The sequence below is a fragment of the Hippoglossus stenolepis genome, chromosome 3, assembly GCF_022539355.2.
Source record: "Hippoglossus stenolepis isolate QCI-W04-F060 chromosome 3, HSTE1.2, whole genome shotgun sequence".
Taxonomy (NCBI): domain Eukaryota; kingdom Metazoa; phylum Chordata; class Actinopteri; order Pleuronectiformes; family Pleuronectidae; genus Hippoglossus; species Hippoglossus stenolepis.
In genome coordinates this window covers 22,146,089-22,172,583 of record NC_061485.1, presented here as the reverse complement: position 1 = coordinate 22,172,583, position 26,495 = coordinate 22,146,089, and the positions used below count along the sequence as shown (strand labels likewise).

The 26,495-nt window shown below is 42.6% G+C and overlaps 1 protein-coding gene across 2 annotated transcripts in view; it reads right to left on the bottom strand.

The window, feature by feature from the left end:
• The window catches only part of slc25a26 (solute carrier family 25 member 26), a 55,135-nt gene extending 30,269 nt beyond the window's left edge, over positions 1 to 24,866 (bottom strand). For both annotated transcript variants that reach the window (XM_035152803.2, XM_035152804.2), the window contains exons 1-5: positions 24,712 to 24,866; positions 22,848 to 23,004; positions 21,795 to 21,913; positions 13,933 to 14,037; positions 13,030 to 13,077 (exon numbers count right to left, since the gene is read on the bottom strand). In XM_035152803.2, the coding sequence (XP_035008694.1) occupies positions 13,030 to 13,077; positions 13,933 to 14,037; positions 21,795 to 21,913; positions 22,848 to 23,004; positions 24,712 to 24,744 (462 nt within the window). In that variant the 5' untranslated portion in view covers positions 24,745 to 24,866. The remainder of the gene's footprint in view (positions 1 to 13,029; positions 13,078 to 13,932; positions 14,038 to 21,794; positions 21,914 to 22,847; positions 23,005 to 24,711) is intronic.
• Between the last annotated feature and the right edge of the window lie 1,629 nt (positions 24,867 to 26,495).

Below are 26,495 nucleotides of genomic sequence, written 5' to 3'. Positions count from 1 at the left end.
CTGCAAAACCCCTGGATAAACATGGGAGCACAGGAGGAATTTGTATAATACAGTCCAGTGTGTGGCAGCTGTAAGTACACCTCAGGGACAGAGGGGTTCAGGGCCTTTTAAATAAATAAACAAACACATAAATAAAGTCAATCGATAGAAGGAGCCTGATCCGGCACTCTGGGCCTGTGTTTGGCCTCTCACTTCATAAGAGAGGCCTGGGGGAGAACGAGAGGGAGGATGGAGGGGAGGGAGGGGAAACTGAGAGAACCAGGGCTGGGGTTGAGAGAGAGAGAGATAGAGAGAGATAGAGAGAGAGAGAGAGGGTTGGATTACTTCTCTCTTGGTGGTTGTACAGAGATGGTTAGTTGAAGCTACTGCCTGCTCTCGCTATTACAAAAAACAGATCCCCATATCTCAGTTCACACACACACACACACACACACACACACACACACACACACACACACACACACACACACACACACACACACACACACACACACACACACACACACACACACACACACACACACACACACACACACACACCTCTGAGGCAGACTTCACACAAATCAAATGCTCATCCAAACCTAAAGCCATATCACATACAAAGCATAACTCCCCCATGTGCTCAGCGCAGTTCCTCAAAAACTAAATTTGTCACAGATTAGGGAGTGTGTTGGAGGCCGCACAGTTGTGTGCATCCTCCAGCATGTGCACATGTCCCTTTAAGGCGCATACTGCGGAACTATGAGGAGTGTTCAGCCTTAAGCGACCAGCAATCACTCATCCCAACCTTTCCAACTCACTGGCGCTGTAGAAACGAGAATGAGTGTGACTGCACTTGCTGAAGAATTCCACCTGACAGTTTTGAATGCCAAGGGCGGCACAGTGTGTGTGTGTGTGTGTGTGTGTGTGTGTGTGTGTGTGTGTGTGTGTGTTTAAACAAGCCAAGAGGTTTCAGCACCGGCACTTCTCGTAAGAGCCAATCAAATTGTCGCTGGCCCTGGTTCCCATAAGCTGCAGAGGCCGGCTAATGTCGGCACAGGGCAGTAATATTCCTGACAAATTAAGACTTGTTCTGAGCTGGGGGGGGTTGAGGAAGCAAAGGAAAAGAAGGAGGGGGGTGGACTAACAGCATGATGGCAAAGATTCAAGAGAACTATTCCACGGACATGAGAGATATGCTTCCCAGAAATTCTGAATAATATTTATGTTGCGCTTGTAATTTGTTCTTCCTCCCACCTGTGTGCAGCTTGTTGCTTCAAAACATGATACGGCAGAAACAGGCAGACGTACAGAGGGAAAACACACAAGCTCCGTCATGAACAGACACCTGATGCTTCGGTTTCTCCCCAGCCTTTGAGTGTGGGCCACTGCTAGTGAAGCAGGAAGATTCAAGTGAAGAGAAAAAAAATGGGGAAAAAAGGCAAATCAAACCCCATCTAAATGCCATTTGTCTACATGCTAACAGTGGCTAATTGCATGAGAAAAGAAATCCAACCATTTTTCCCCCCAGATGTTAAAAACAAGGCAGTTTGTATCTGTCATAGCCACTGGCGGATGACATCAATGGCAGAGTGCATATTAGCCAGTGAATGGTGGAGTGGTGTGACACAGAATGCCCTGAGGGTCAACCAATTAGCTGCTGACAGGAAGTGAGATGTATGGCTGCCTGAGGATGTGGCTGAGGCTGCCATTCAGACGTGGGAGAGAGGACTGAGAGAAAATGTGTTAATGCTGAACTGTGTATGAGACGACGGCTGTGATCCTGCAGTTTGCCCAACAACACAGCTGAATGTGGACCGTAGAGGCTACAGAGCAGGACGCTTCTTGGTTTCTTATAAATGCACACAACTTTCAATATTATCTCTAGTTGACTTGGCCTTTTACAATTGTGTTTACAAATACTTCCCTATAGTAAGATTCTCGTAAAAAAACAATCAGCTGAATGATGCCAACAATGCTAACCAAGAGAGTGGAACGAGTTTCAGTGTTGATGATTTATTGTGTGGATACAAGTGCACAGACACACTGAAAGGAACATAGACACTGAGGAAACATTATGAAGCCTTCGCCTACTGTAAATCAACAACAGTGCTCTACATGAAAGGTAAATGTTGACATAGCCAGCCGCAAACAAAGTAGCTGGGATAACCAACACCAAACCAGCACTAACCAACCAAACAAGGGCACTACGGTGGACTACACTCAACCATGGGCTGTATATTTCTGTCAGATTCTTAACTTATGTGGCTGCTCACCTTGTCAGCAGAGGTTAGCTGCTAATGTGCGTGTGTTTCCATGTGATGTCACGCAGCAGGAACCGTCTTCTGTCTCTTGTTTCGGCTAAATTTTATCAAATCAGTTTGCTGTTGTATAGATGTTTGTTTTCTACCGATCCTTTTTGTCACTGCTGGACGCTGAGGTCGTCTCTTTCTCTCTCTCTCTTTCCTTCTCTCTCTGAGTTTTCTACCGCAAATTTCAACTGTTGCTTTAACAAATTGTAATTTATAGAAGATGTAGGTTTGTAGATGATTTATAAGCAGTTTTTATTTAAAGATATATTAAGAATATATTAAGATGTTTGCGCTTCTGAATCGATTTAAACATTCGGTTTTAGTTTTATCCATTCTTGTGTTTGTATATGATGTTTTATAAGGTGTCTTTGGGTTTTTAGTAAGGCGCCATGAAATGAAGGCATTATTATTTAGAAACTATCCTTTAGTATTGAACAAAGTCATTATTTGGTCAGAAAATTCCCACTCACACAAAAAAAAGCAGATGTATTATTTTGTATTTTATCTGATCATGTAAAACTGTGGTTGTACTTACAGTGTGTCAGGGAAAGCATTAGCAGTGGTTTAGTAGATGTCATCATATCAGTGCAGTGTGTTTGCAATGAATACTACATTTGAAAATAGCCATGTTGGCTAAAAGGAGGATGTTTTGTATGTATTTTTCCAAGGTTATATATGAAAACATTGTTAAATAGCCACAGTATCGATTTAACTTCTAAAGGAAATAGAGCAAACGAGACTAAAGCAGACAGGAAGGTCCAGAATAAGGCAGCTTGCATTGATATCTTCAGCATGGCACAGACACATCTGTGAAAACACATATGGCTCTGGGAGCGATGCCCATAGCAATAAAACCCAGACGAGAGTTATTCCAGGGAACCAATCACTGCCTGAAAGCGAACTCAAATGTTTCTCTCCTCGTTTCTTACTAAAACACACGCACATATATCTTATCAGCTAATCAGATAAGCACAGCAGCAGCACAGTTGGACATAACAAAATCTCCATAGTGAGAGAAGTGTATACTGGCAGTGACACAACCTGATTGAAAACACACACACACACAAATAGATGACTCTGCAAAACAAAACCATGTATGGAGCTGATCAGTTTGTTAGAGGCCCCCATTAAGCACAACGCTGAACTTGAGATAAAAACTTTTAACTCACAACAGTTATTTTACTGGTTTACAGCTCTTATTATTTAATAATAATAATTTATTAATAATTAATTTGTTTGTATATAAGCTCTAATGAAGTGATGGAAACGTGTTTTTAAACCTGGCTTCAATTTTGTGTAAACGAGAAATTGGAAACAGTCTATAGAGGTTTCACCCTGACACAAATGCAAACCTTCTCGATCCAGTAGACAAGGAGTGAGGGAACTATCACCATCGACAACTCTGTGGTAGCCCTCACCCAGACCACAAGGAACCCAGGTGTGACAATGGACAGTCAACTCTCCCTTACCGCCAACATTGCTGTAACAACCCGCTCTACCCTCCTGGCTGGTTTACCTGCTAGTGCCATCCGACCTCTGCAGTTCATCCAGAATGCAGCAGCTCGACTGGTCTTCAACCAACCTAAGTTCACTTACACTACACCTCTCCTCTGCTCCTTTTACTGGTTACCAGTGGCTGGCCGCATCCGCTTCAAGACACTAGTACTTACGTACTGTGCTGCGAACAGATTGGTCTACATCCAGGACATGGTAAACCGTACACCCAAGCCCGTCTAATGATGTCTAATAAACCATTGTCATCAAGTATTAACTTTGGTTGCACTTGTATATGGCACTTACATGTAGCACTTGTAGTTTGGCTTTTTTGAAGACTGATTGTATTTGCATGATTCTTGCTTTACTGGGTTTGTAACTTCAGGGTTGAATGCACTTATTGTAAGTCGCTTTGGATAAAAGCGTTAACTAAATGATATGGAATGGAATGGAATCACAGAAGGATACATCCTCTGAAAACAACGAATGTCTGTAAAAAAATATCCTGCCAATCAATTTTGTACGTTGGTGTGGTCATTGCATTGAAGAAAATGTTGAACTGCTGGTTGCCCTGGCGGCATTCACCAATGTTATTAGGATTCTTCAACTGGGGACCGTTAATATTGAACCAAATTTCATAAGAAATTTAATGTTTTAAAGTTTATTAACCCAATAAATAAAACTTTGGACTTCCTGTTGGAACTTAATGAAAAGTTCTGGAATCACCAACAACTGTCTTCTTTCTGTTGATATATATGATCCATCAAACATTGTTAATATTATTGTTGGATATTAGGCTCAAATATTAAACCAGATCCTCCGCACATAAAGAAGAGCTTCAGTTTGCCAAGAATGCAGATGAGTGTTGATTATGGATTGGTTTGAACTCCTAACCTCTGCTGGGATGAGTGAGGTAAATGCTTGTGGTGCAGCGTGACACTTTATATTAATTTTTTTCCATTGAACATTAAACAGTGACATCACAGCTTGACCCTTGACATTCAGGTGGTTTGCTCCAGATGCTTTTGAGTCGTGAGCGCTGCTACCATCAAGACGATGATTGTGGCTGAGGAGAGCAGGGGCGGGCGTACAGCTGGCTGAGTAAGGGGTTTGGGGGCAGGTGCTGACTGTCTGGAGAAAAAAAGGGAACTTATGCAACAGAAAAGCCTGCAGACTACAATAACAGTAACATCATAATGCAATTGAAGAATCCACCACAGAGTCTGAGTCTAAAATAATTTCAATTCAGAAAGTCATCTGAACTCACAAGAGGCTGGTTTGGGAGAGGAGGCGTGTAGAGAGGGAGAAGGATGTGCATTGCTGCCTCATGAAAGTGCAGTGGTGCTGTAAAAAGAGTTAGGTTAACCTCTAATTACTGGGTGCTTCCCTGTGTCTGGCTATTGCACAGCACTGATTTATCCTCCTTCCACTCCCTTAACTCTCACTGTCTCCTGTCAGTCCAGGATAAAGTGTAAATAAGATGTTAGAGTTACTTTAAATTGGGCGGCTGTGGCTCAGGTGGGAGAACAGGACTGTCGGTTCTATCTCTGGCTCCTCCAGCCCACATTTTTAAGTGTCCTTGGGCAAGACGTACCAGATGTACCAGCGTATGTAGAGAAGCACAGAACATAGAAGTGCTGTATGAATGTGTAAATATGACAATCACGGATTAAGCAATGCATTATCCCAACCTTCTCCACCGTTCCCATGTTTGTTGTTTTTAGAAACTATCGACTCTGTGCTGCCTTCTAGTGGATGTATTGAAAGAGTGTGGACAGCGACGGTTACGTCATTTAAAATTGAAATATCTCTTTTTGTACAGAAGAGGCAGCATAAATGAGCCTTAATGCACTTTGAGTGGTTGCTATGACAAGAACATTGCTCTAGTACTTGCGACAGAAGAATTAATTCATGCAAGGGTTTCATTCAGTGGCTGACTGACTAAGATGGGTTGTCTTGTAATTGGGCAGTTAAGGTATTATGTCACTTTAATGTCTGCTAAACTCAAGTGGAACAGGTGCCCAATTTAAACCAAATCTGCATTGCGAGGACTGCATCAGGGGAATAATGCATCACTCTCAATCTGCTGTGCTGACGACACATTCCAGCATACAGAAGCATAGTCTTGACACTTATTTCCTTCCACATGACATCCAAACTACCGCTGTCCCTTTCCTCTCCCTCCCAGACCTACTCCCCCATCACTAAAACCCACTCTCACCGCCCCTCCCTCAGTCCCTCAGTCCCTTGCCAGGCCGACGGGACTGTGTGTGATTAGAAACACATGTGGAGTGCCAAAGGTTTTCTGCTTGGGTTGAGACAAACATGCATGAAGTTGTGGGAACTAGCAAACATAGCCCAGAGTCCCTGAGAAACACACACATTAACATGGCCACTGTGCACACCGCACACACACATACACACAAACATACATACATACACGTTGTCATCCATCACTTTTGGGGACTTAACATTGATTTACATTTATTTCCGGGACAGACTTACCCTGACCATAATCACTAAATGCCTAACTGCAACCAAAGCAAAGGGGAACAACTACCGTCTCGATAAAGACCAGAGCCAGAGCAATTTTATGCCTTTTCGAGTCATGAATATAGTTTCCTGACCATACAGTAATCTAACCCATTGACCACAAACCCAAAAATCTGCTTTTTCCCCACTTGGGGACACAGCTGTTATCCCCAAAGCTACTTTACAACATGCACTGAACTCAGCAGATCCTCTGCATTTTCTTTTCTGGCAGAGGTGCATGTCTGAACGCAAATGTCCGAGTGAGAGGCTCCGCAGTTTCTGCAGACTTTCTCTGCCTGGCCCCCACTATGGTCAGTACATCCAGGAGAATCCGATGTGTGAACACAGCAGGGGATCCCCTGCTGGATTCACTGCGAGCGAGTGGGGGTGTTGATGACGCTTTTAACACAAAAATAGATAAACTAAGAGAAAACTAATTTATCCTGCTGAAAAAGCGGTAACACACGTAGAAGACACCGACGAAGATGTCAAGAGAGTTTGTGGTGATAAGAGCCAACACTGGTGTATGTGTATCACGTGATCTCTGCAGCAGAGTTAATTCGTTACTTCCTGCCTCTGCCTGCTGCACCCGGCTGCTCCACCTCTCGCCTGAATACTGCGGAGGATTTGTTTTTAACGTGTCTGTGGAGAAGACCTCCCGCTGCTTTGTGCAGGTGTGAAAGGCAAACTACCGGTACACTCCGTAGACAATTCTCCGGACTTGACACCTCAATTTACAGTTTTTAGTCGGAAATTTGTAAACGGTAATGTAAGATGAAAAAACACACAAAGTCACCATTAAGTGGAAGGGAAAGGCATTACAACAATTATAGCTGTCAAAAACAGCTGTCTTTTACCCGAAGAAATGTCTGGCAGTTGATAATACGCACAGAAATTCACAGAGAATCCCTGCATTACGAATTATATCCACAATGATGGATTTTTGAGTGGATTGAAGAGCTCAGTGGGGACAAACGTACTTAAGTGTGTGATCCATGGGTCTCAGTGGCACAGGCTTCCAATGCATCATCCTCTACAGGGAAACACAGAGCCCAGCACTGTCCCCCCAGCCAAATATGCAAAGAGCAGGAAGCACACGTGGGGGTCTGACAGCATGGCAGCTCGCTCCTTAAGCCTGTCCAACTGTAGAACTCATCAATAAGACCACATGTTGATCTAAGGAAGGTTATTGATGTTTAGCCAGATTTGCAGCCTGAGTCTCGCCAACGTGCACCCCAATGGGACTGGATATATGAGGGGGATGCATCGGCAAGCACGGATAAACAAAAATGTGAAGATACGATTGTATTCACTTCAACTACACTAATGTAAATGACAGGTGCAGCCTGCAGCCACTGTGACTAGAAGGGCCTCCATCCATTATCCACAGTGACGGTGGGAGTAAACCATTAATCCCCGGAGTGACACGTGTGGTAAAGTGATAGAGATCATCGAGTGACAAAGAGAAATTGTTCTCTGTGGCTGAAGGCAGCCAGCGCTCTTTTAACGGGGGGGGGGTCAGCTCGACCTGCAAACAACTCAAACAGGGATGGCGTTCAACACCCATATCCCATTACTCAAGCAGGTAGACAGATTCATCACAGATGTGAAAACGGTTACTGCTCAAAATGTGAATAGACACATCAGGCTCTATCCTCTCTATAGTCGGGGTTTGAAATTTACTTTTTGACTCGGCAGCCTGGCTAATTTACCCAAAGTAATAAATTGCCATTTTTAAATTACAATGTATGTTATTACAATTACAACATATTACAATGTAAGTATTTCACTGAGATAATGAGCTTAATAATAATAATAATACATTAAAAGAGCATAGAACAACATTTGAAGCAAAAAAATGTGTAAGGTAGATTGATATTATCAGTTTCCCTCTTTAGTTTGGCCGGCTGACACTTGGCAGATCTTATCAAATAACTGAAGGAACAGGTGTATTAAAAGGGCTCATGCATAGCGGCATGGTGAGACTCTCAGTACAGCTGCTGCACCTGTTTGCCTTCTTCCTTTTCTTGTTGAGAGCTGCTAAGCCGCCCATCTCCAGGATGCTCAACCTCGGACCAACCATAACCACAAAACAACAACGCACGCTATTTTGGTTGGGCGCTCGATGGGGATCAGTTTGAGCTAGCTGCTGAAAGTGAGGCTCAATGTAAGCCCTCAAACAAGCTATTACCATCCTCCTCTCTAGTTCTCCCCTTGGTGATCATGAACTCTAATGCTACGAAATGACCACAGCCCAGTCTTAAAAAAGAGCCAACTGCTTGTCCTTGTAAACTAGCTTAGTGGTCAGCAGAGGAAATGTCCCAGGCTCAAATCTCGAACCCCAGTTCAAAGTGAAGTCTTCAAATGAACCACATTGAATGGCAGATCTAACCGTGTCCTACACCAGTCAATACAGTAAGAACACCTAGATCTCACACACGCCCATTCACACACAAACCCACACACAGACACACACTTCTATAGGTCAAGTCATGTCAAGGGTCAACAAGGGCCGAGGTCAACAGGTTTTTCAGTCTTCTTAGGCCACTCATTGATCACAGTGTAAACAGATAAGGTAGCACCAGTAGCTCACATTCTTCAAACATTCCTCTTCTCTGGAAACCAATAGAGCCAAGCTTAGACAGTTATTCTACTGGCTTTCAGAGGCTGATCTTCAAAATCTTATTCTATGACTGTGTAAATGCAAAGAGCTACAAATTGAAAACGGCTCTTACAAACAGTCCAAAAGGAAACAAGAAAAGGCTAAATCTAAGTGAGCAGTGATCTCACTGTTTCATATTTTCCCTTTTCCAATGCAATCTTGTGTTATTTTCCATGTTATTTATTCCAGCCTTGTTAAACTGTTTGAAGGTGTAATTTAGAAGACTGGGTTTGCTGTCTGGCTCTGACAAACTCACAGCAGCTGCTCTGACGGGGCCCAACTCTAAACACAAAGCAAGAGGAAACCTCCTTCACACGTGTCCCACAAATCCTGCCTTTACATATGTAGAGGAAAACAAACACCTTTTGCTTCCCTCGCCCCGTCGCCCTTCCTTCATTCTGCTCTGTCTCTCCTCTGCTCTGTCTCAGTCATATGAGGGTGTATAAACATCAGCCTCCGTGGATCAGTGCTCGCAGAGGCAGGATATGAGAGATTCCCCTCACCTCTCCCTTTTTGAACCTGTATCACAGACAGTGAAAAGTGGCTCCTTTCCAAAAGAGAAAAGGGCCAAAGAGGGGTCAGCACTGCTCAGCTGCTTGCTTGTTGATACGGTTTCAACCTCTGCATCCCAGCGGAGACAGCACAACTCCCTCACTGCTTTGTATGGACAATCATAACTCAGTGACTACACCACAACAACCGAGCTGTCGGTACATGGCGGTGATTTCACATACCGTGCACACAAACACACAGAATCGCATGCTGAAGTCCACCTTTTAAAACTGGATTGAGTGTGAGGATGTTAAACAAGGGGACTCAAACACACTGGAAGGAGGATAGACGAGGGCCCTGAGAAGAGAAAGTGTCAGTGGGCTGGTGGGCACTGATGTGTGCTGAAATTATTAGTAAATCTATGCATGAATAAAACTACAGAAAATTATTTTATGACTATTTTTACACTTTTTTCAGTGCAGGAATGCATATTATAATGAAACGCATAACACGTAATGTTTTATTGCTGCAGCTGCTTCTACTTGTATTACAGAAACAACAGACACCATAAGGACATCACCTTGAGTTACTACTATTATTTAGTAGTCAGGATTATTCAAAAACTACTCAAACTATTTCCATTAAATTTAAAGGAGTGGGTCATGATGTAAGAAAGCACCCAGTACCTTTTGCAGTGTATTTGGAAAAATGGGCTGATCCAGGATTTCTCCAGTTTCCTCCAACAGTCCAACGTCAAGCAGACTGGGGTAAGGTTAATTGGAGATTCTAAATAGACCAACAGGTTGAGCGTGAATGAATGTCTGTCTATGTATGTCATAGTGAAACACTGGCGACCTGAGCAGGGTGTACCCAGCCTCTCAGCTGGGAATGGCTCCAGCTCCTCATGCAACCCTCAAATGATCATTTTGATGATCTCAAAATTAGTATTAAAACAGGCCACAACTGCAGACTCCAGTTGGATCAATGTAATTTCACCTGTTGGTACCAGTTAAGTGAGCAGGTTTTTCCTTGCAGCCATAACCTTGATGGAGGAAGCAGAGAAGGGATCAGCTGAGGATTGAAGGGGAGAAGAATAGAGGAAGCAGAGGTGTGGTGGGGAGGAGTCTGGATGGAGAGGTGTTTCATAAGCCCTGCCGCTACATTCTCTGCCTCGGATTGCCAGGTTCCAGCTGTCGGGGGGGAGAGGCTCTGAAGCTGATTCTCAGGCTGCCTTATAAAAATTACCTGTACTAAACGCTGGTAAAGGCATCAGCAGAAACACATTTTCCTCTATGCAGTGAACGGTTCACGCTCACTCTCACCCAGCTCAATTAGGCCCCTTCGTCTCTTCCTCACTTCCTAACTCAATGTGTGAAAAGGAGGATTCATATAAAGTGGCTTCTACACTTAGTAGGTGAAAGAGCAAAGAGTGAGAGAGACGTTGAGCATGGCCGTATGCTTGTCAATCAGATGATGTTCCAGGTGCCTGAGTCAAAAAGAGTCAGACCCTGTCAGCTTCACTTACACTCCTTGTACCACACTGCATTTAATAAATTACTATCTAATAACCCATCTCAGGCTCATTACTCAAACTCAAATTGGAGCAATTTAGATGAAATCTGAGATCAGCTCACAGCGCTTTTGATCAGAAAAGTAAAGCGTTTGCCATTAAAAAAAAGTCATTATTTTCACTGTCGTGACTGCAGCTCATAAATGTCATAAAGCTGGATTGGTGTTGTGGGGGAGCAGAGAGAGAGATGGGGGGGGGGATACAGTAAAGAGAGGGGTGAGGAGTGGAAACAGGAAAAAGTCAGGTGTAGAAATGTGATGCAGTGCTAATCTAAGCATGCCATCTAGTGGTGAGAGGAAAAATATGAATTCAACGAGAGCGTGAACTTTAGAGATCTTGACAAAATGACAGACATCACTAGATGATGACATATTGTTGTACAATAAATACAATGAGGTTTATACCCACAAAACATTAACTGCTCATATCTTAAGGGTTTTGGGGGTTTAGAAAGACCAGAACAAAGTCTGGCTCTGTTGTTGATGATTATGTACTTAATTCTTTCATTGCGGAATAAAACTCTTTCACAGCAACACAACTTTATTCACCAAAATCTGAATCTCACTGATTTCATGCTCTTTTCAGCTGGAACCTAAAAGGTGCTGACTTTCCCGACAACTTCACATAGTGGACCGCAGTCAAGCTTAATGTGGGGCAAAAGTAAAAATGAGTCAATAGTCCAGATGGAGATTTTAAATGAAAGTTAGGGCCTCTCAGGGGTGTGCGGCGTAAAATTCAACATGGTAGGTGCGATGATATGAATCACGATTGGTGGTGCTACAGGGCGAACGCAATCTCCAAATTTGACAACTCCAAACCAGTGACGAATGTGATACCATGCACAGCAGAAATGCCTAATGAAGAGAGCACTCCAATTAGTGGGCCAGACAAGGGGGGCTTTGGGAGGCACGCCATAACACATAAACAAACTTATCCTGACAGGGTCGATTTGCCAATAGGAGCGAGATATGTGGATAGTGAAGGAGGCCGAGAGAAAATGAATTACCTTCTCGACACACGTCGCTGCGTCACTGCAGAGCCTCCTTTGCTGTTCCTGCGCCCCAAATCCCTGCCGCCACCGCCGCCACGTTTCATCTGCCAGTGTTAGTATGCATACAGGCCGTGCGCCAGCCTCCAAATGTATTCATTTATTCAGAGCCCCTCAGAGAAATCACAGTGTCTTGTTGTCCTTTTTTTCCCTGGCTGTCCAGATGGAATTTGCGTGAATAACATCAGTTTAGTGAGGCAGAAAATAAGTACAGGCCAGCACAGCGGAGGGGACTCGATTGCACCTTCTCTCACCTCCCCCCAAAAAAAGGATGGGAAGACAGGTGTCACCTTCAAATACTCCTTTCTCCCTCTTCATCTGTCTTTTCAACTTCCAGTGAATCTTAGCAGGATGGAGGGGAGGAGCCAAAAGTGCGAGATCAATGCAGCTTTCACTACAATTATTTTGCGTTATCATGCACTGCAGGTGCAATTAAACACAAGATCATGAATCAAAGAAGTCCAGCGTTGTTCTCATTACAAAAAGGTGAGTGCAGCGCAGTGCTCATTTATCCTTGTTTTGTTTTGCATTTATAACGCAACTAATTGCATTAATTAATCAGATGTGCTTCCAATAGGAGGGAGAGTGTCTCCAACAAGTAATTGAATGAAATGAAAGTGGTAGAAAAAAAAACCTGTAAATCAATATTTCCAACTTCAATAAAGCGCAAGAGAAATTAACATGTCTTCTGTCAGAAGAGTGGAAAGACGAAATATTCATCCGCTCTGTCAGTAATAATTCACTACAGAGACCTCAAGCAGTCAAGTTGTTGTCTTTACTATAAACCCATTAAATTGATTTCATTAGAATTTGTGAGATGTCCCTCATAGACGACTGAAACTGAACTAATGTGTGCGATCAGCTTTAAAACAGATAGTATTGGTTGTGATCATTATCACAAGTGAATGACAGCCACAAAAATAATGTGAATTAATCCTACCTCTCTGAGAACTGTGCTCCCGAATCCTCTGTACAAGCCTCGAACACCCTGCTCAGAGAAAACAAAGTTTCACAAACACAGACACGCATTTGATTTCATATCATAAAATATTCAAAACATTTGTATTGTTAAAAAAGCAAGCAGAGCATATAAAAAATATTCATTTTATAACAAAATTTCAAACCAATCAAGTCAAAAAATCGTATAAATTATATGTGAAAACAAAATATGATTCCAGAATAATTCTGGATTATTACAACCTCTAATATTCATAATTCTATTTTATATTATTCATGATGACACATATTTTAAGTAACTGCTGCGAGCTGGATTACAGTTGAGGCATGGGCGTCCACGCTACCAGGTGAGCTAGAGGACGACCTGCATATCAGACCCGTCCTTTCGCCTTCCCCACTCTCCCTCAACTCCTGCTTACTCTCCTATCAATAAAGGTAAAATACCCTACAATAACTTTAAAAAAGAAAGATGCTGATATGGTCCAGTCAGAGCACTTGTCCGATAGTTGACCAGCATCTAAAATCATGTTCCAACACCTTTCTGACATTGGACATTTTCTAGTACTTTCCAAAGCAGACGACCAATTAGAGAACATAGTATAATGCATACTATAGAGAGATTGTGCAACAGTGTCCACAATAGACCCTTACAACACGGCCTTGCTGAACAGCGACAAATACGTTTGCTTTCAGATGTGGTCACGTGTCCTATAAACTTGAACTTTTAGTGGATATCACAGAATTTAGTCCTTTGTGTTAGATTTGTTTGATCGTCTGATGACCTCTTGCCCCAACAGTGCTATTATTACCAGAACACAAAAATATAGAACAAAATTGCATTAAACCAGAATAATCCCTTCAGAAAGGGACATTGACTGCTGTGTACCTCTCGTCTGAGTGTCCCCAGCAGTATGTTGTGGGTGGTGGATGAGGGAGAGGCCTGGGCCCTTTGTTTGATCACCTCTGTGGGAACCCGGATAAGGCACGCCACCTACAGAATGGACAGAGCATGAGTTAAACAAACAAGCACATATTTATGATCTCAATCTACAGTAGTGTCCATCTTAAGGGTTTTGAATATTGTAGACATATTGCATTTGACTGCACTAACCTGTGAACAAGGGGACCACTCACTGGCCTACACACCACTGCACGAGGTGCACTGCTGGTGTATGATAGTGTTTTTGCTTTGTGGCAGGTGGCCATGACAACAAGGGTTTTAGATAATGTGCAATTGAGCCAATTAACAAAATGAGTAAGAAGGAAGCAAGTTGCAAACATGAAAACTGAGAAGATTTATCAGGCTGACTGTGTCCAAACAACTTCCATCAAACACTGATAGATCCACATTCCCCGCCACAAGTTACAACCCATCCACCATATGTCAACAAAAATATGGACTGCCAACAGCTAGTGAAGACAGACGTGAATATTTATGCTTCATAACTCTCATCGCCCTAAAGACAGGCAGGCACAGCTGCCCACCTGGCGACTTGATTTCCCATTTATCCTGCATCAGAGCGGAAATACCGGCTAACAGCGAGCAATCTTACAGAGCGATTGGTGAGCCACCCCCTGCTGTGACTCCCCTCGGTCATACAGTTGCCAGTCTGCTGGTGCCACCCTCGCCACACCAAAGTGAAGCAGGGAGGAGGAAAGAGAGAGAGAGAGAGAGAGTGATAGAGCCACTGTAACAAAGATGAAATGGCTCTTTCTTCTGCTGTGTTCCTTCTCCATTCAGATATCGCATTTGGGCCCCCAGCAGAAGTTTTAGAAGGGATGGGGCCCAAGAGGATAAGGCTCTTCCGCTCTCCATGGCGAGGGGAGCAGAGAGGAGGCTGCCTGGACAGCTGTTCAAGGGCTCATTTCTGTCAGCTGCTTGTCCTCTCTGTCGGCTCCTCTGCCAGACACCAAGGACGCCTCACGAGCCAGAACGAGAAGTTTTGTGGAGTGCACAGGAGAGAGGCTAAGTCAAGCGAAATCTCAAACTGAGTTGACATAACCTTCGAACATCAAAAGGAAAAGTATTTGCTCTGCATCTCCAAAATCCCTGTGCACTATAGATTATTTGTACCATTTTACAGCTTTATTTTTTCCAGCACTGTAGTGTTTTTGCTGCCGGCCAACGCAACCCCTCTTTTCAAAACACAGTGAGCAGATAAACCTCAGTCTCTCTACATACGAGCAAAAACAAAAGACTTGCATGAGCTTCTGGGAAGATTTCACTGCGCCTCTCATTGGTATTTCAGGTGAGTGTGCCCAACTTCCAGCTGCAGCCAAACTGCAGTGCAAGAGCACCACCAAGTGGCAACACCTACACCTGCATCACCTCCCTTGCAATAACCAAGCTGGCTGCATCCATCTCAGAGATCTCATTTGCCCTCCCTTTGGTCAAGTTACCATTTATAATACATTGTACATCATGTTCTCCCCAAACCAATTCTCCAAAGGGCTAAGAATAAGGCGGCTAAACAGAAAGAAAGTGGCTATGACAAGTAATTACTGACGTAATTGGATGGAGGGCATGGAGTGGAGACAGCCTTTCCTCTCTTGTCACAACAGAGGGGAAGGCAGAATGAGGCTGAGATTATACCAAATAAATTAGGGACATTGTTTATTTGGGAGTAATTTGCACGTCGAGGGGGTGGGGAGGAGAATGTTGAGTGAAGAGAAGAAAAAGTGTGAAGTCTCTGAGGCCATTTCAGATCTCAGCAAAACGGTGGAATTGCTGGTGATGAATCAGGCCGTGATAAAATATATACGGCTGGGGAACGTCTGAGCTGCATCCTCTTTGAGAATAGAAGATTTAGGAAGATGTCCCTCATTAGAAATCAGTCTTGTTACCTCACGTTTTGAGAGGGGCTGCAGGTGGAAGGCTGTCAGGAAGACAGACGTCTGTTTCTTCACCTACTTCGCTCGCCCTTCGTTCTCAATTCTTCCCTCTGGCTTGTAAACTTATTATAAACCCATTGGCAGCCTTTTAAATTCCTGCTACAATTCATCTTTATTTACAAGCTGTTGGATTCACCAAGCAGCATTAATTAGGAGGCTGTCTGCCTCTGATCGGAGCCTTTCAGTTTCCTTCAGCCTGCTGCTGTTAATCCAAATGACAGAGCGTGTTTTCAATTTCCAGCGCTGCCCGCCAGACAGCAAAGTACGATGCTGGTGCTCAATCACTGGCTAAACCACGGCAGGAATTGGGAAATAAGCAGGGACTCAGAGCACATTATCTGTATAGCCAACGGATCAATCTGCAGATTGAGTCATTGCATCCCTCTGTCCACCCCACCATCCCTCTTTTACCGCCCATGGCCATCAGGACGTAGTGGAGAGAGAGAGATTACCGTTTAAACACTGCAGGGAGACAAAAGGTAAGAAAAACAGACAACTGTTTTGGACCTTGTCATTAAAATTTACTACACTCACAAGTGATTTGCTAAAGAGAAAGTGCTGCAGTCACACATTTAAAGAAACTGCAATTTTCTTTTGAGAAAAACAGAGCGGAACATTATTGCGCGTCAGAATATCTTCACCTTATACACTCAATTATACAATACATTGTGAGCAATGCACGATCCAATAGGCTAAACAGCTTAATCCCTTACTTAACTTGTTTAAGAATTACTTAGCTCAAAACCAGAACCCTGCATTAAAGATAAATCTCAGTGGCAATACAGTAAAGCTTGTATAGACAACAAAATCTGCACTTCTCCCTATGAAACACAGCATGTGCCACAGACTGCATCAGCACCAAAGTCCCAGGACTTTTCTGGGTTTTTGATCTTAAGCCCATTCGTGGAAAAGCATCGCCGAGACTGAAATATGGGACGGCAAAGAGAAAAGCAAGGAGGAGAGGGAAGAAAAAAAAGGTCATGAAGAAAAGGGGAAGAGATGAGGACGCCGAGTGTCTCCAACTTTGAAACAACAGCCAATAAATCACAGAGCGTGGCGCTGCTCAAAGGCGATGCATGGATTATTTCTCGGTGCCAAGTTAAGTGGCTGCCAGTCCCCCCCCCCCGCAAAAAAAACCTCCCCCCACATGCTTCCTCCTTCTCTCTGTCCCCCTATCTTGTCATGTCACACTGTATTTTCCAGTACATCCTCCCACAGACGTGTGGCGGTGGTGGTGGTGAGAGGGGGTGCCTTGACAAATGAGCTTTCAGGGCAGACGTCGAGCGAATGGGAATGAAGATAAATCTGATTTAATGGCTGGATAACAGCCTGCTAGAGCCTGACAGACGCCATCAGCTTACACATTCTTTATGGGAGCATCGCGCCACCGCAGTCGCACAAACACCAGGGAGAGGATTTCTCTCATTGTCTTGACCCTCTTGTTGTTTCTCTTTGCAACTTTTGACTTTCCTCCTCTGTGTCCTGCCTTTGGGTACAAGTTACACCAGGAGTTAGGTAGGTTCATATAAAAGTGACCTGTGAGAGCCACCCAAAAGCTTAAGCAAATTTCTACATTATCTACTCAAGTGCAGCTCAATAATTCTGTAAAACCTGAGTCTGAGAGTAACTGTTATCAGCCTGAGCCTGACTTACCAGCACTTTACCAGTTTTTAAATCATTGTTTAAATTATTTTTAATGGGATAGCATTTAAATGTCCTTTTTCTAACTGGTTTAATGGATGTGGTTTGTTTTAATCATTTTCTTTTATATTATCCTTCTTATTTTATTTGTCTATTTTGTTCTCTGTGGTTTTATCACCATGTATTTTGTTAAGCACATTGTAACCTTGTTTGGATTAGTGCTATAGAAATAAATTATTGTTATTATCATCATCATTTTCATTATTATTAATTTGTGTTCTCCTGTGATGCAGTTGTTACCAGGGTCACATCTTATATCATTAACTCTATATATAAAGATGGACGGGGTGACAGCTCAACAAACATGAGCGTCTTGATCGCCCCCCCTCTTGGCTGGCTGCATATAGATCATCATGGTTTCTGTCATTGTAGGTTGTTCTTATCACGCTGATGTACTGTATGTTCAAGTGCTCATTTGTTTCTGGTTAGTTTGGTTGTAAATTAATTATCTGATTCTTTTAAAATTAGGTTATATGTCATTTGACAGTTGAGAATGGCTCAGTGTGGTCAGGCGCTTATATCGGCAGGACCTCGCTGCTGTGGCTCGATTCCCCTCGATCACTACTGCATAGACTCTGGCTCCAGATGACAACATCGGCACAAGATGGCAGCTTTCATATTTGGGATGTTTTGGCTTTCTTTCTGGATTGTGGGAGTAAGTGGAGATGCATCGCCCATCTTTATCAACAGTCTTTGTTTTATATGGGCAACAGGAAGTTTGTTTTATCTCACAAAAGGCCAGTTTTCGCAGGACAAATGTTTGGTTACAGGCTGCACCAAACTCCAACACAGAGCGTATGGCTTCATCTGGAGCTACAACTCCCTGTGGTACAATCATTATAGGCTTTGAATGAAGTCTCCATCTAGTAAGTTAGTGCCAACTCGAGCACATCTTCCAGAGAGGCTTGTGGATGGGATTAGCAAAGCAATAACTCCCATAAAGCTTCTGCTGTGAATGTTGCTGAGTGGAAACAGTTGGTTAAACACAACTAAATAGACCCCTGGGGAAAGGAGCATGGGCTGATGAAGGGGTTGACTGGTGAATTCAGACCCGAATAAAAAGTTGCTTCTTCTTCTTCTTTAAGTTCCTGTGTGTCAAAAGCTGCCAGCTACCAGCTGCTCCCACCTAGCGCAAGACAAGCAGGAGGAAGAGCCAGAGAGAAACACACTGGAAACATGTGGCGCTGTCTAACATTGGCAGAATAGAACAATTACGCAAAGTGGAAGATGAAACATAATGCTAATGAAAATCTGTTAAGAGTCTACATTAATGTTGGCATCAATGTGATTTGTGCTGAATAATTCAGATTCTAACTGAGGTAGGACAGAGAGGAGAGAACATTTTCTACGATAATATATTGATGAACATTCATCCAGATTTATTTGATTCACACCTTGTCCACACGACTATGGATTATTTTTGACAGATTTTTCCCTTCCATTTAAAGAAATATATCTGATCACACCCCTTCATTTTACAAACTATCTCCGTTCAGAAGAATACACAAAAATGACTGTGTTGTTGATTCTGGTGCAAGTTCATTACACAAAGAAACAGTGGGCATGTGCAAAGTGAGCTGTGACACCATCGTTTCCTGTGATGGAAACACTCCGTCTTATATTTAATCGCTGATACACAGAACCTAATAATAATAATTAGTAGTTTTTGAAAATCTGTTTGGAAGGCATTTGGATAAATCTTTAAAATGTTTGCTTATGGACGAGAGGCCCAAACGCAAAGGAAAACGTTTTTTTAGAAGAAATGATCCAGTGTTAAAAATATTTATCTGCCTGCTAATCACACCAGCAAAAACAGAAGAAACATGCTGTAGTGTATTCAAATTAGTTTTTATCATTTATTTTCATCATAACATTGAAAGGTTTTCCAGGATTTTGATAAGGCTTACCAAGACTGAACTAATAAACAATTACTGAAACCAAAAGGTATAACGTTTTTTAAAAGCCACAAATTTCCACACCTAAGAGGCGAGAACCTGACAACTCCTGCCATTTTACTTGATAAACAACCAAAACAATCAGTCAACTGATTACCTTCCATTTCTCTTATCAGCTAATTGATTAATCGACAGATTGCCGCAGCACCAGACATAACAGATCTATTGCACCCCAGCTAGTCTGGCTGCCATCACCTGTTAGACCCTAAGTGCAATCATTTTTAATTAAAATTCATTAACGATGAGTAAGGAGATGCAGAACCATATGTGGCAGCAGTTGCATCAGAGAGCAGACATATAGGCCTTGCGTAGACTCGGGGCAGCACTGGGGTAAACCTTTCATGGCTAAGCCCTGAGATTACGCTCTTTGAACAAGACGTATCCAGTTGCCTGGATGCTGAGGGGTCCCTCCCCTGCTCTGCTCAGCTCATCTCCGAGGATTTGTGCATTTGATGTGCTCAAATCCAGAACAGGAGGAACAGGGGTTAAACGTAGCTGCAACCTCAGCCTCACCTTTCATTCTCATCAGTGCTGGGCCACAAACAAAAAGTTGAAAATTGTGCCAATCTGTGTTAAACTTATACAGTATCTGCAATAATTGGCATATTGTTTGTGACAAGTACCGGACATAAACTAAGTGTTATGCTTATTATTTGTGCTGATCTGAGAGTAACATGGTTTCCTCTTCAACACTGTGACACACCAAGATCAACTTAAGTCCAAGGAAAAACATGGTTTGGTATTGTTTGTTTTTTCTGATACTGGATCTAAATAGATAATTTTAGAATGGTTCTGTTGCCTAAACGATGCCAGAACTTACATTTTTTTATTTAAAGAAAGCCCAAAATGAAAATCAATAATAAAATTAAACTGTAAACGGTTTAAAGTTTGCTAAATTTAACAATACAAATATACACAAGTGCACATAATAATCACATACCAAATAAAACCTCATCCAACCACACTAATTTAACACTAAACAACAGTTTCAGCGCTCAGTACAGTGGAATACTCCAAACTCCTCAAGAATTGTCTCCCCACCACCGGGGTCAGCGACGCCCACACTGTTGGCTGATGTGCTTGGCACAAGCAGTGAAACATCCCTCGGCTTTCAAATGTGTCCTGTGTTGCCAGGTGCTTCATTAAGTTTGTCGTGTTCCTCCCTTTACACGGAACCATTTTCAAACATTTGCTGCACGTCCCAGTGTCGGAATCCTTTCACGTGAAATACAGCCACACTTTTGATTGTTTAGCTTTAGGGACATTTTTTGTCAGGTCGACAAGTGTGAGCTAGCTAACAGCTAAGTGTAGGCTAACGCCACGAGCTGTCAGAGCCATGTAGAGAGTGTTTTGCCACCAGAGTCAAGTGTAATGTCAACTAGACATGTGGGGTGATGTTAATGTTGCCTGTGAGCAGGGCAACTATTTCAGTACTGAGCTCGGGCACCGAAATGAGGCACCGAAATCTGCATTGTGATTCAGTCTGGACGGTACTTGAAGGAACCAGATTGGCACCCGGCCCTAGTGAAAATACTAGGGCTGGGTATGAGTGGAATAATCCCATTTCATAAACATGCAAAACTTGGCTAAATTACATCCATCCAAAAGCCATGAATACTGACAAGCTAGCATTTTACAGGAAGCTGTGTTGGTATACTAGGGGGGCATCGCTCTTTCCATATACCCAATCCCTCAACGCCACCCCCCACTTCATGCCATTGAGACTACCCATGGACCCCATATGGCTCAGACTCACTGCGGTTCCCTGCGAGTGATCGGGAGGGGACGGACTGAGGAAATTGCTCCTCGTTGCTTTCAAGTCCAAATTCCCCGGTCTGAATTGGCAGAGTCAGGGGGCCTGAGCTGGGAAAGTGCATGAGTCAGTATGCAGTAATGAGATCTTATTTACCCAGCTGGTGGAGGGGAAATGCTAGGACTGTCCAGAGGAAGCCCCCTTAACTCACCCAGCTGGACTCTGGGGCCTACAGCCAAAACCACATACCCCCGCCCCCACCCTTCCCCTGCTGCCCACCCTTATATAGTGGTCTGTGAAATCTGAAAGGCGTGGTGTTCGTTTGGGAGTAGTGGGAAAGAAACAACAAGACTTATATTAACATGATTTAAAATTGTACAGTGAAACAAGAGTACAAATCCACAAGAGGAGACAAAAGTTGGGACAGTGATGGACAGACAGACTTACTACTTCACCAAGGGAGGCGGCCAGCATGTGAGTGACAGGTGCCATGTGTGGCGCTGCTAGTGCTCCGCCAGCGCTGAGCAGGGACTTTGTGCCTTCGTAGGTGACAAAGAAAGCAGCAGCTGAAACCAAGCAGAACCACAGCCATTTAAGGCCCATTAGTCATCCACCATACAGCAATTAATATCCCTCACTACCACTGACAGGGGAGACACTGAGGTATGTGTGTGTGTGTGTGTGTGTGTGTGTGTGTGTGTGTGTGTGTGTGTAAAGCTAAGAAAGTGTGTCTATATGGAAAAAGTTCAAACTTTAATTTGCAAACTACAACAAACTATTTCCATATACACATATATAGTATAAGCATATGTATATATACACATATTATGGGATTCCAACATCTCATCTTTTTCCATTTTTTCTTTGATACTATGCTTACAATTGAGTTTAGGATTATTTATACAGATCCATAATAATCAACAGATTTGTGCGACTTTTTGATTACATGAGCTATTGATAATCAAATACCACTGCTTGTATTTGTACCCTACACTAAATAGAATTGTCTGAATCCAATGTCGTTCATTAAATTTAGAATTTCCTTCATTCAGAGATCTGCTTGGAATTACTGTGTTAATGGTGCATAATGCAATCGTATGGATGAAAAAGGTTTATTTATAGTTGCTATAATGGTTTGAAACTGACTATGTATTTGCATCCAACCTCAAAGAAATAAAACACATTTTTAAGTGGATTATTACACTTATCTGAGCAACGACACAAACAAGTCTGCAGAGTTGCACTGTGTCATTATCACTGTGTCATTATCACTGTGCTGTGACTTGAGGCCTGATGAGTAAACCAAGTAAATGAATGTGTCACAGCTAAAACAAGCTCTTGACACCAAACTCAAACAGTTACTCTGCATTTTGCGATCAACACAGAGGTTGAGCCTCAATCTGATCCCACACAAAGAAGAGTCTTTGTTGTTCAGTCTCCACCTCTGGGAGAACGTCCTTCACATCAGAACACATTTCCGGCTATCAGTGATTGTCTTACCATTGGGGAAGGAGCCGACCGCAGCAGATGGGACCCCTGCGTAGATGCCCCTGAAGCCCCCTGCCTTATAGAAACCTTGCTGACTCTGCAGTCTGGTCTTAATGGTGTCCAGAGGGAAGAGGGTCAGATCCACACACATCCCTGCACAGCCTCCAGCCTGAGGACATTTCAATCACTATGTCAGACACAGAGCTGCACTGCACACTCCACCAGTGACGGAACAAGTATTCAGATCGTGTATTTAAATCTGCATTCAGTGGTTTGTTTGGTGGCAGCACAAAAAGCAATAAACAACACTGTCATATCATCGTTGATATAGTAAAAAGCAGAGCCTGACCAAAATGGATTTTTGGAGCTGATGCAGGTACTGAAGGAGTAAGAAAAAATGTGGGATACAGATATATTGGCCGATAAATATATATTAAGAAATAAATTATGTTGTTATTATTCCTAAGATTTCATTATCAAACCCTTATGACAAAGAAATTAATTGATATGCTTACAGTTTTATCAGGGGTTTCATTCCAATAACAATAAGTAAAAAAGAAAGAAAAACACACAAACAACTAAATATGGAAAACTAATAAAACACGTTTTTTTATATACAATATAAAACACAAATGCACAACTTTTCTGCATTGTTTAGTCTGTAAAATTAAATATTTCATATCAGAATATAGCCGCAAACAAACACTCTATATTTACATAGGAAGCGGGTCCTCCCTATGGAGGCCGCCATGTTATTTACAGTAGCCCAGACTGGACAAATTATACCCTTTTGAGTTTTTACGACAACTGAAGGTTACCACAGGTTCTCTTCCATGTTCAGAAGGGGAGGGTGAGGTGAGGGGTACTCAGCTGCAACATAAAACTTCACCACTAGATGTCACTAAATTCTACACACTGAACCTTTAAATAAAACGTTAACAAATTACACATCCAATAGAAATGAGGCAACATTGTGCATCGTTAGGAGCAGTGCCTGCAGGTCAATACGGGGCGTTGCCGCCTCCAACAGCCTGAGACAAAAATGTCTGTATAGAAATAGTGAAATGGTGAAAAATCTGCATCACCTCTCCAGGGTTTATTCAAAATAGTATTTAATATGAGCAAGTTATGAGTACCATAATGAAAAAGTTGCCAACTTTACCTTTAATTCTACAGCAAAATATTCTGAAACTCAACAAGCAGACAGTGGGGATCACCATGAAAAGGAGTGAGGGGAAATATCTGTGTCACCTCTCAATGATTCAAAACTATATGAATATGAGCAAGTTATGAGTGCCATAATGAAAAAGTAGCCAACTTTACCTTTACCTTTAATTTTCTTAGAAATTCTACAGTATAAGTTTTAGGAACTTGTCATGCAGACAGTGGGGGTCACCATGAAGAAGAATGAGGCGAAAAACCTGTGTCACCTCTCAAGGACCACTTTTAAATAATATTTACTATAAGCACGTTATGAGTGTCATAATGAAAAAGTAGAAAACTTTGCCTTTGATTTTCTCAGACATTCTACAGTAACATCTTCTGAGACTTGACATACTGACAGTGGGGGTGACCATGAACAGGAGTGAGGTGAAATATCTGTGTGGAAATCAAATCAACGGTCCATAGTCAGTGTCATTAAACTCTCATCGTTTGTCTTCAGGTTGTCTTCCGCTCCAATGACCTGCACTGTGTGTGAGCGGGTTTTCACAAACGACAGAACATATGGCCACAGTCATTGTTTCTGTCTGACACTGTTTTTTACACACTGGTTAATGATAAGCAGCTTAAATGAATAACTTCCGGTTACAATAGCAGTTAGCTGTTAGCAACATGGACACCTACACTAACACTGTGTATAATATGAGCGCCTCACCACCAGCGAGGCGACGAACTCTTGCCTCTCCATGTTCGTGTGTCGCTGTCAGCAGCTCAGCTCCTCACATCTCCAGCTGCTCAGCATGTTGAACACCGCTTCTGCATAAACATGCCTCTCAAGGACGCTGCCATCTTTCCCGACGCGTCCGCCTGACGTCATGACGCACGCTGTTCACGTGACTTTGAGCTCCTTGGGGGGATTTTTGTTTCTCAATATTTCATTGACATCATACACAAAACCAAAACTATCTGTGCCGGGGATTACAAAATTCAATTTAAATACCAATAACAAAACAAGTAATTTTCATAAAAAATAATAAATAAGATCCTATTAGATATTGAAAGAGAAAGAAAAGATCTTAGCTCCCAATGGCTCTCTGCAGGAGTTGAGGGTATGAGTGCACACCACACACAAAGAATACGAAGTCAGTTAGCATTAATATTATTAATATAATATTATAATTATATATATATATATATATATATATATTATTATTATAATATTACAAATAATAATAATTGGTCAAACTGGTAGAATATCAGAATGTTAATAATAATAATGATAATAACTACTTAAAGAGCACTTTTCAACACAAAGTACAAAGTGCTGCACAGCAAGAAAAAATTGTTAAAATACAGAAGGAAGTACATAAAGGATAATGGCAATAATAATAATAATAATAATTATAGCGATAAAAGACTAAAGTAACCTGGCACCACAAGTCAGGAATATTCTTTCCAAAAAAGGTTGAAGGTTTAGGTGTAGGAACTCTTTAAGAACACCAAATTGCAAAAGATGGTGTAGCCACTGGCCACGGTAAACTAATATACTGAGCTACACAAACATTGTCTAATTAAACTAAGCTCTCACTTCATTTTCTATTCTCATCAGACTCCTCCATATTCTGATGAGAGCTCTTGATTGTCCCCCTGAGGGGATGAGAGCTGGATCTACTTCCCACTGCTGAAGAAACAGAATATAAGAGGTGAGTGACTCCTGCAGAAAACCTCTGTTCTGTGACAAAGTCGGGTAGTGAGAGGAAAAAATGAGAGGAAAAGGAGGTTAGGGGAGAAGAACCATGAGAACACAAAATGACTTTTTTAGAGGTGGCAAAGACTGTAGTTTGAGATGTATCAAGGGTTATGCTGTACTCCTTGACACCTGCAGAAATAAATGTATTCAGTGATATTAAAATTTGATATTAAAACTGTGCTTGTGACCTACCTTCACCACACACACACACACACACACACACACACACACACACACACACACACACACACACACACACGTTGTTACAGAATAACTGTAGGCCTTATATTCTTGTGTAAGAACATGGCATCTCCCTCATGATGCCAGTGAGTGAGTGTGCTCAGGTGAGTGTGTTCTTTTTCCAGTGACACGCTCACTGCGTTATTTATGTGCTGCTGTCAGACAGGCAGCCCCTCCTATTAGGGAAAAGCGGGAGAGGGGCCGCCACCTCTTTATTCAGCCCGGACCTAATGATGTCTGGGCTGAGTGCGCCCAGTTTGAAGCTCGCTGCTCGCCATCCATCTTGTTGAAGCGGGTCTCGCAGGGATCCCAGTGAACGTGAGCCCCAGCTGGGTCTGGACCGGGCTACTGTCTCTGCTGTCTCCGTCTGTATTAGGCCCGAGGATGACAACAGCATCACTTACTCTCCACTTTTCATGATTTCATTGTCTCGATGCAGCTCTTCAGATGATACAGTTCAGAGAACACATGTGTGAGGGCTGTTGTGGTCTCTTTTTGTCATGTTGTTT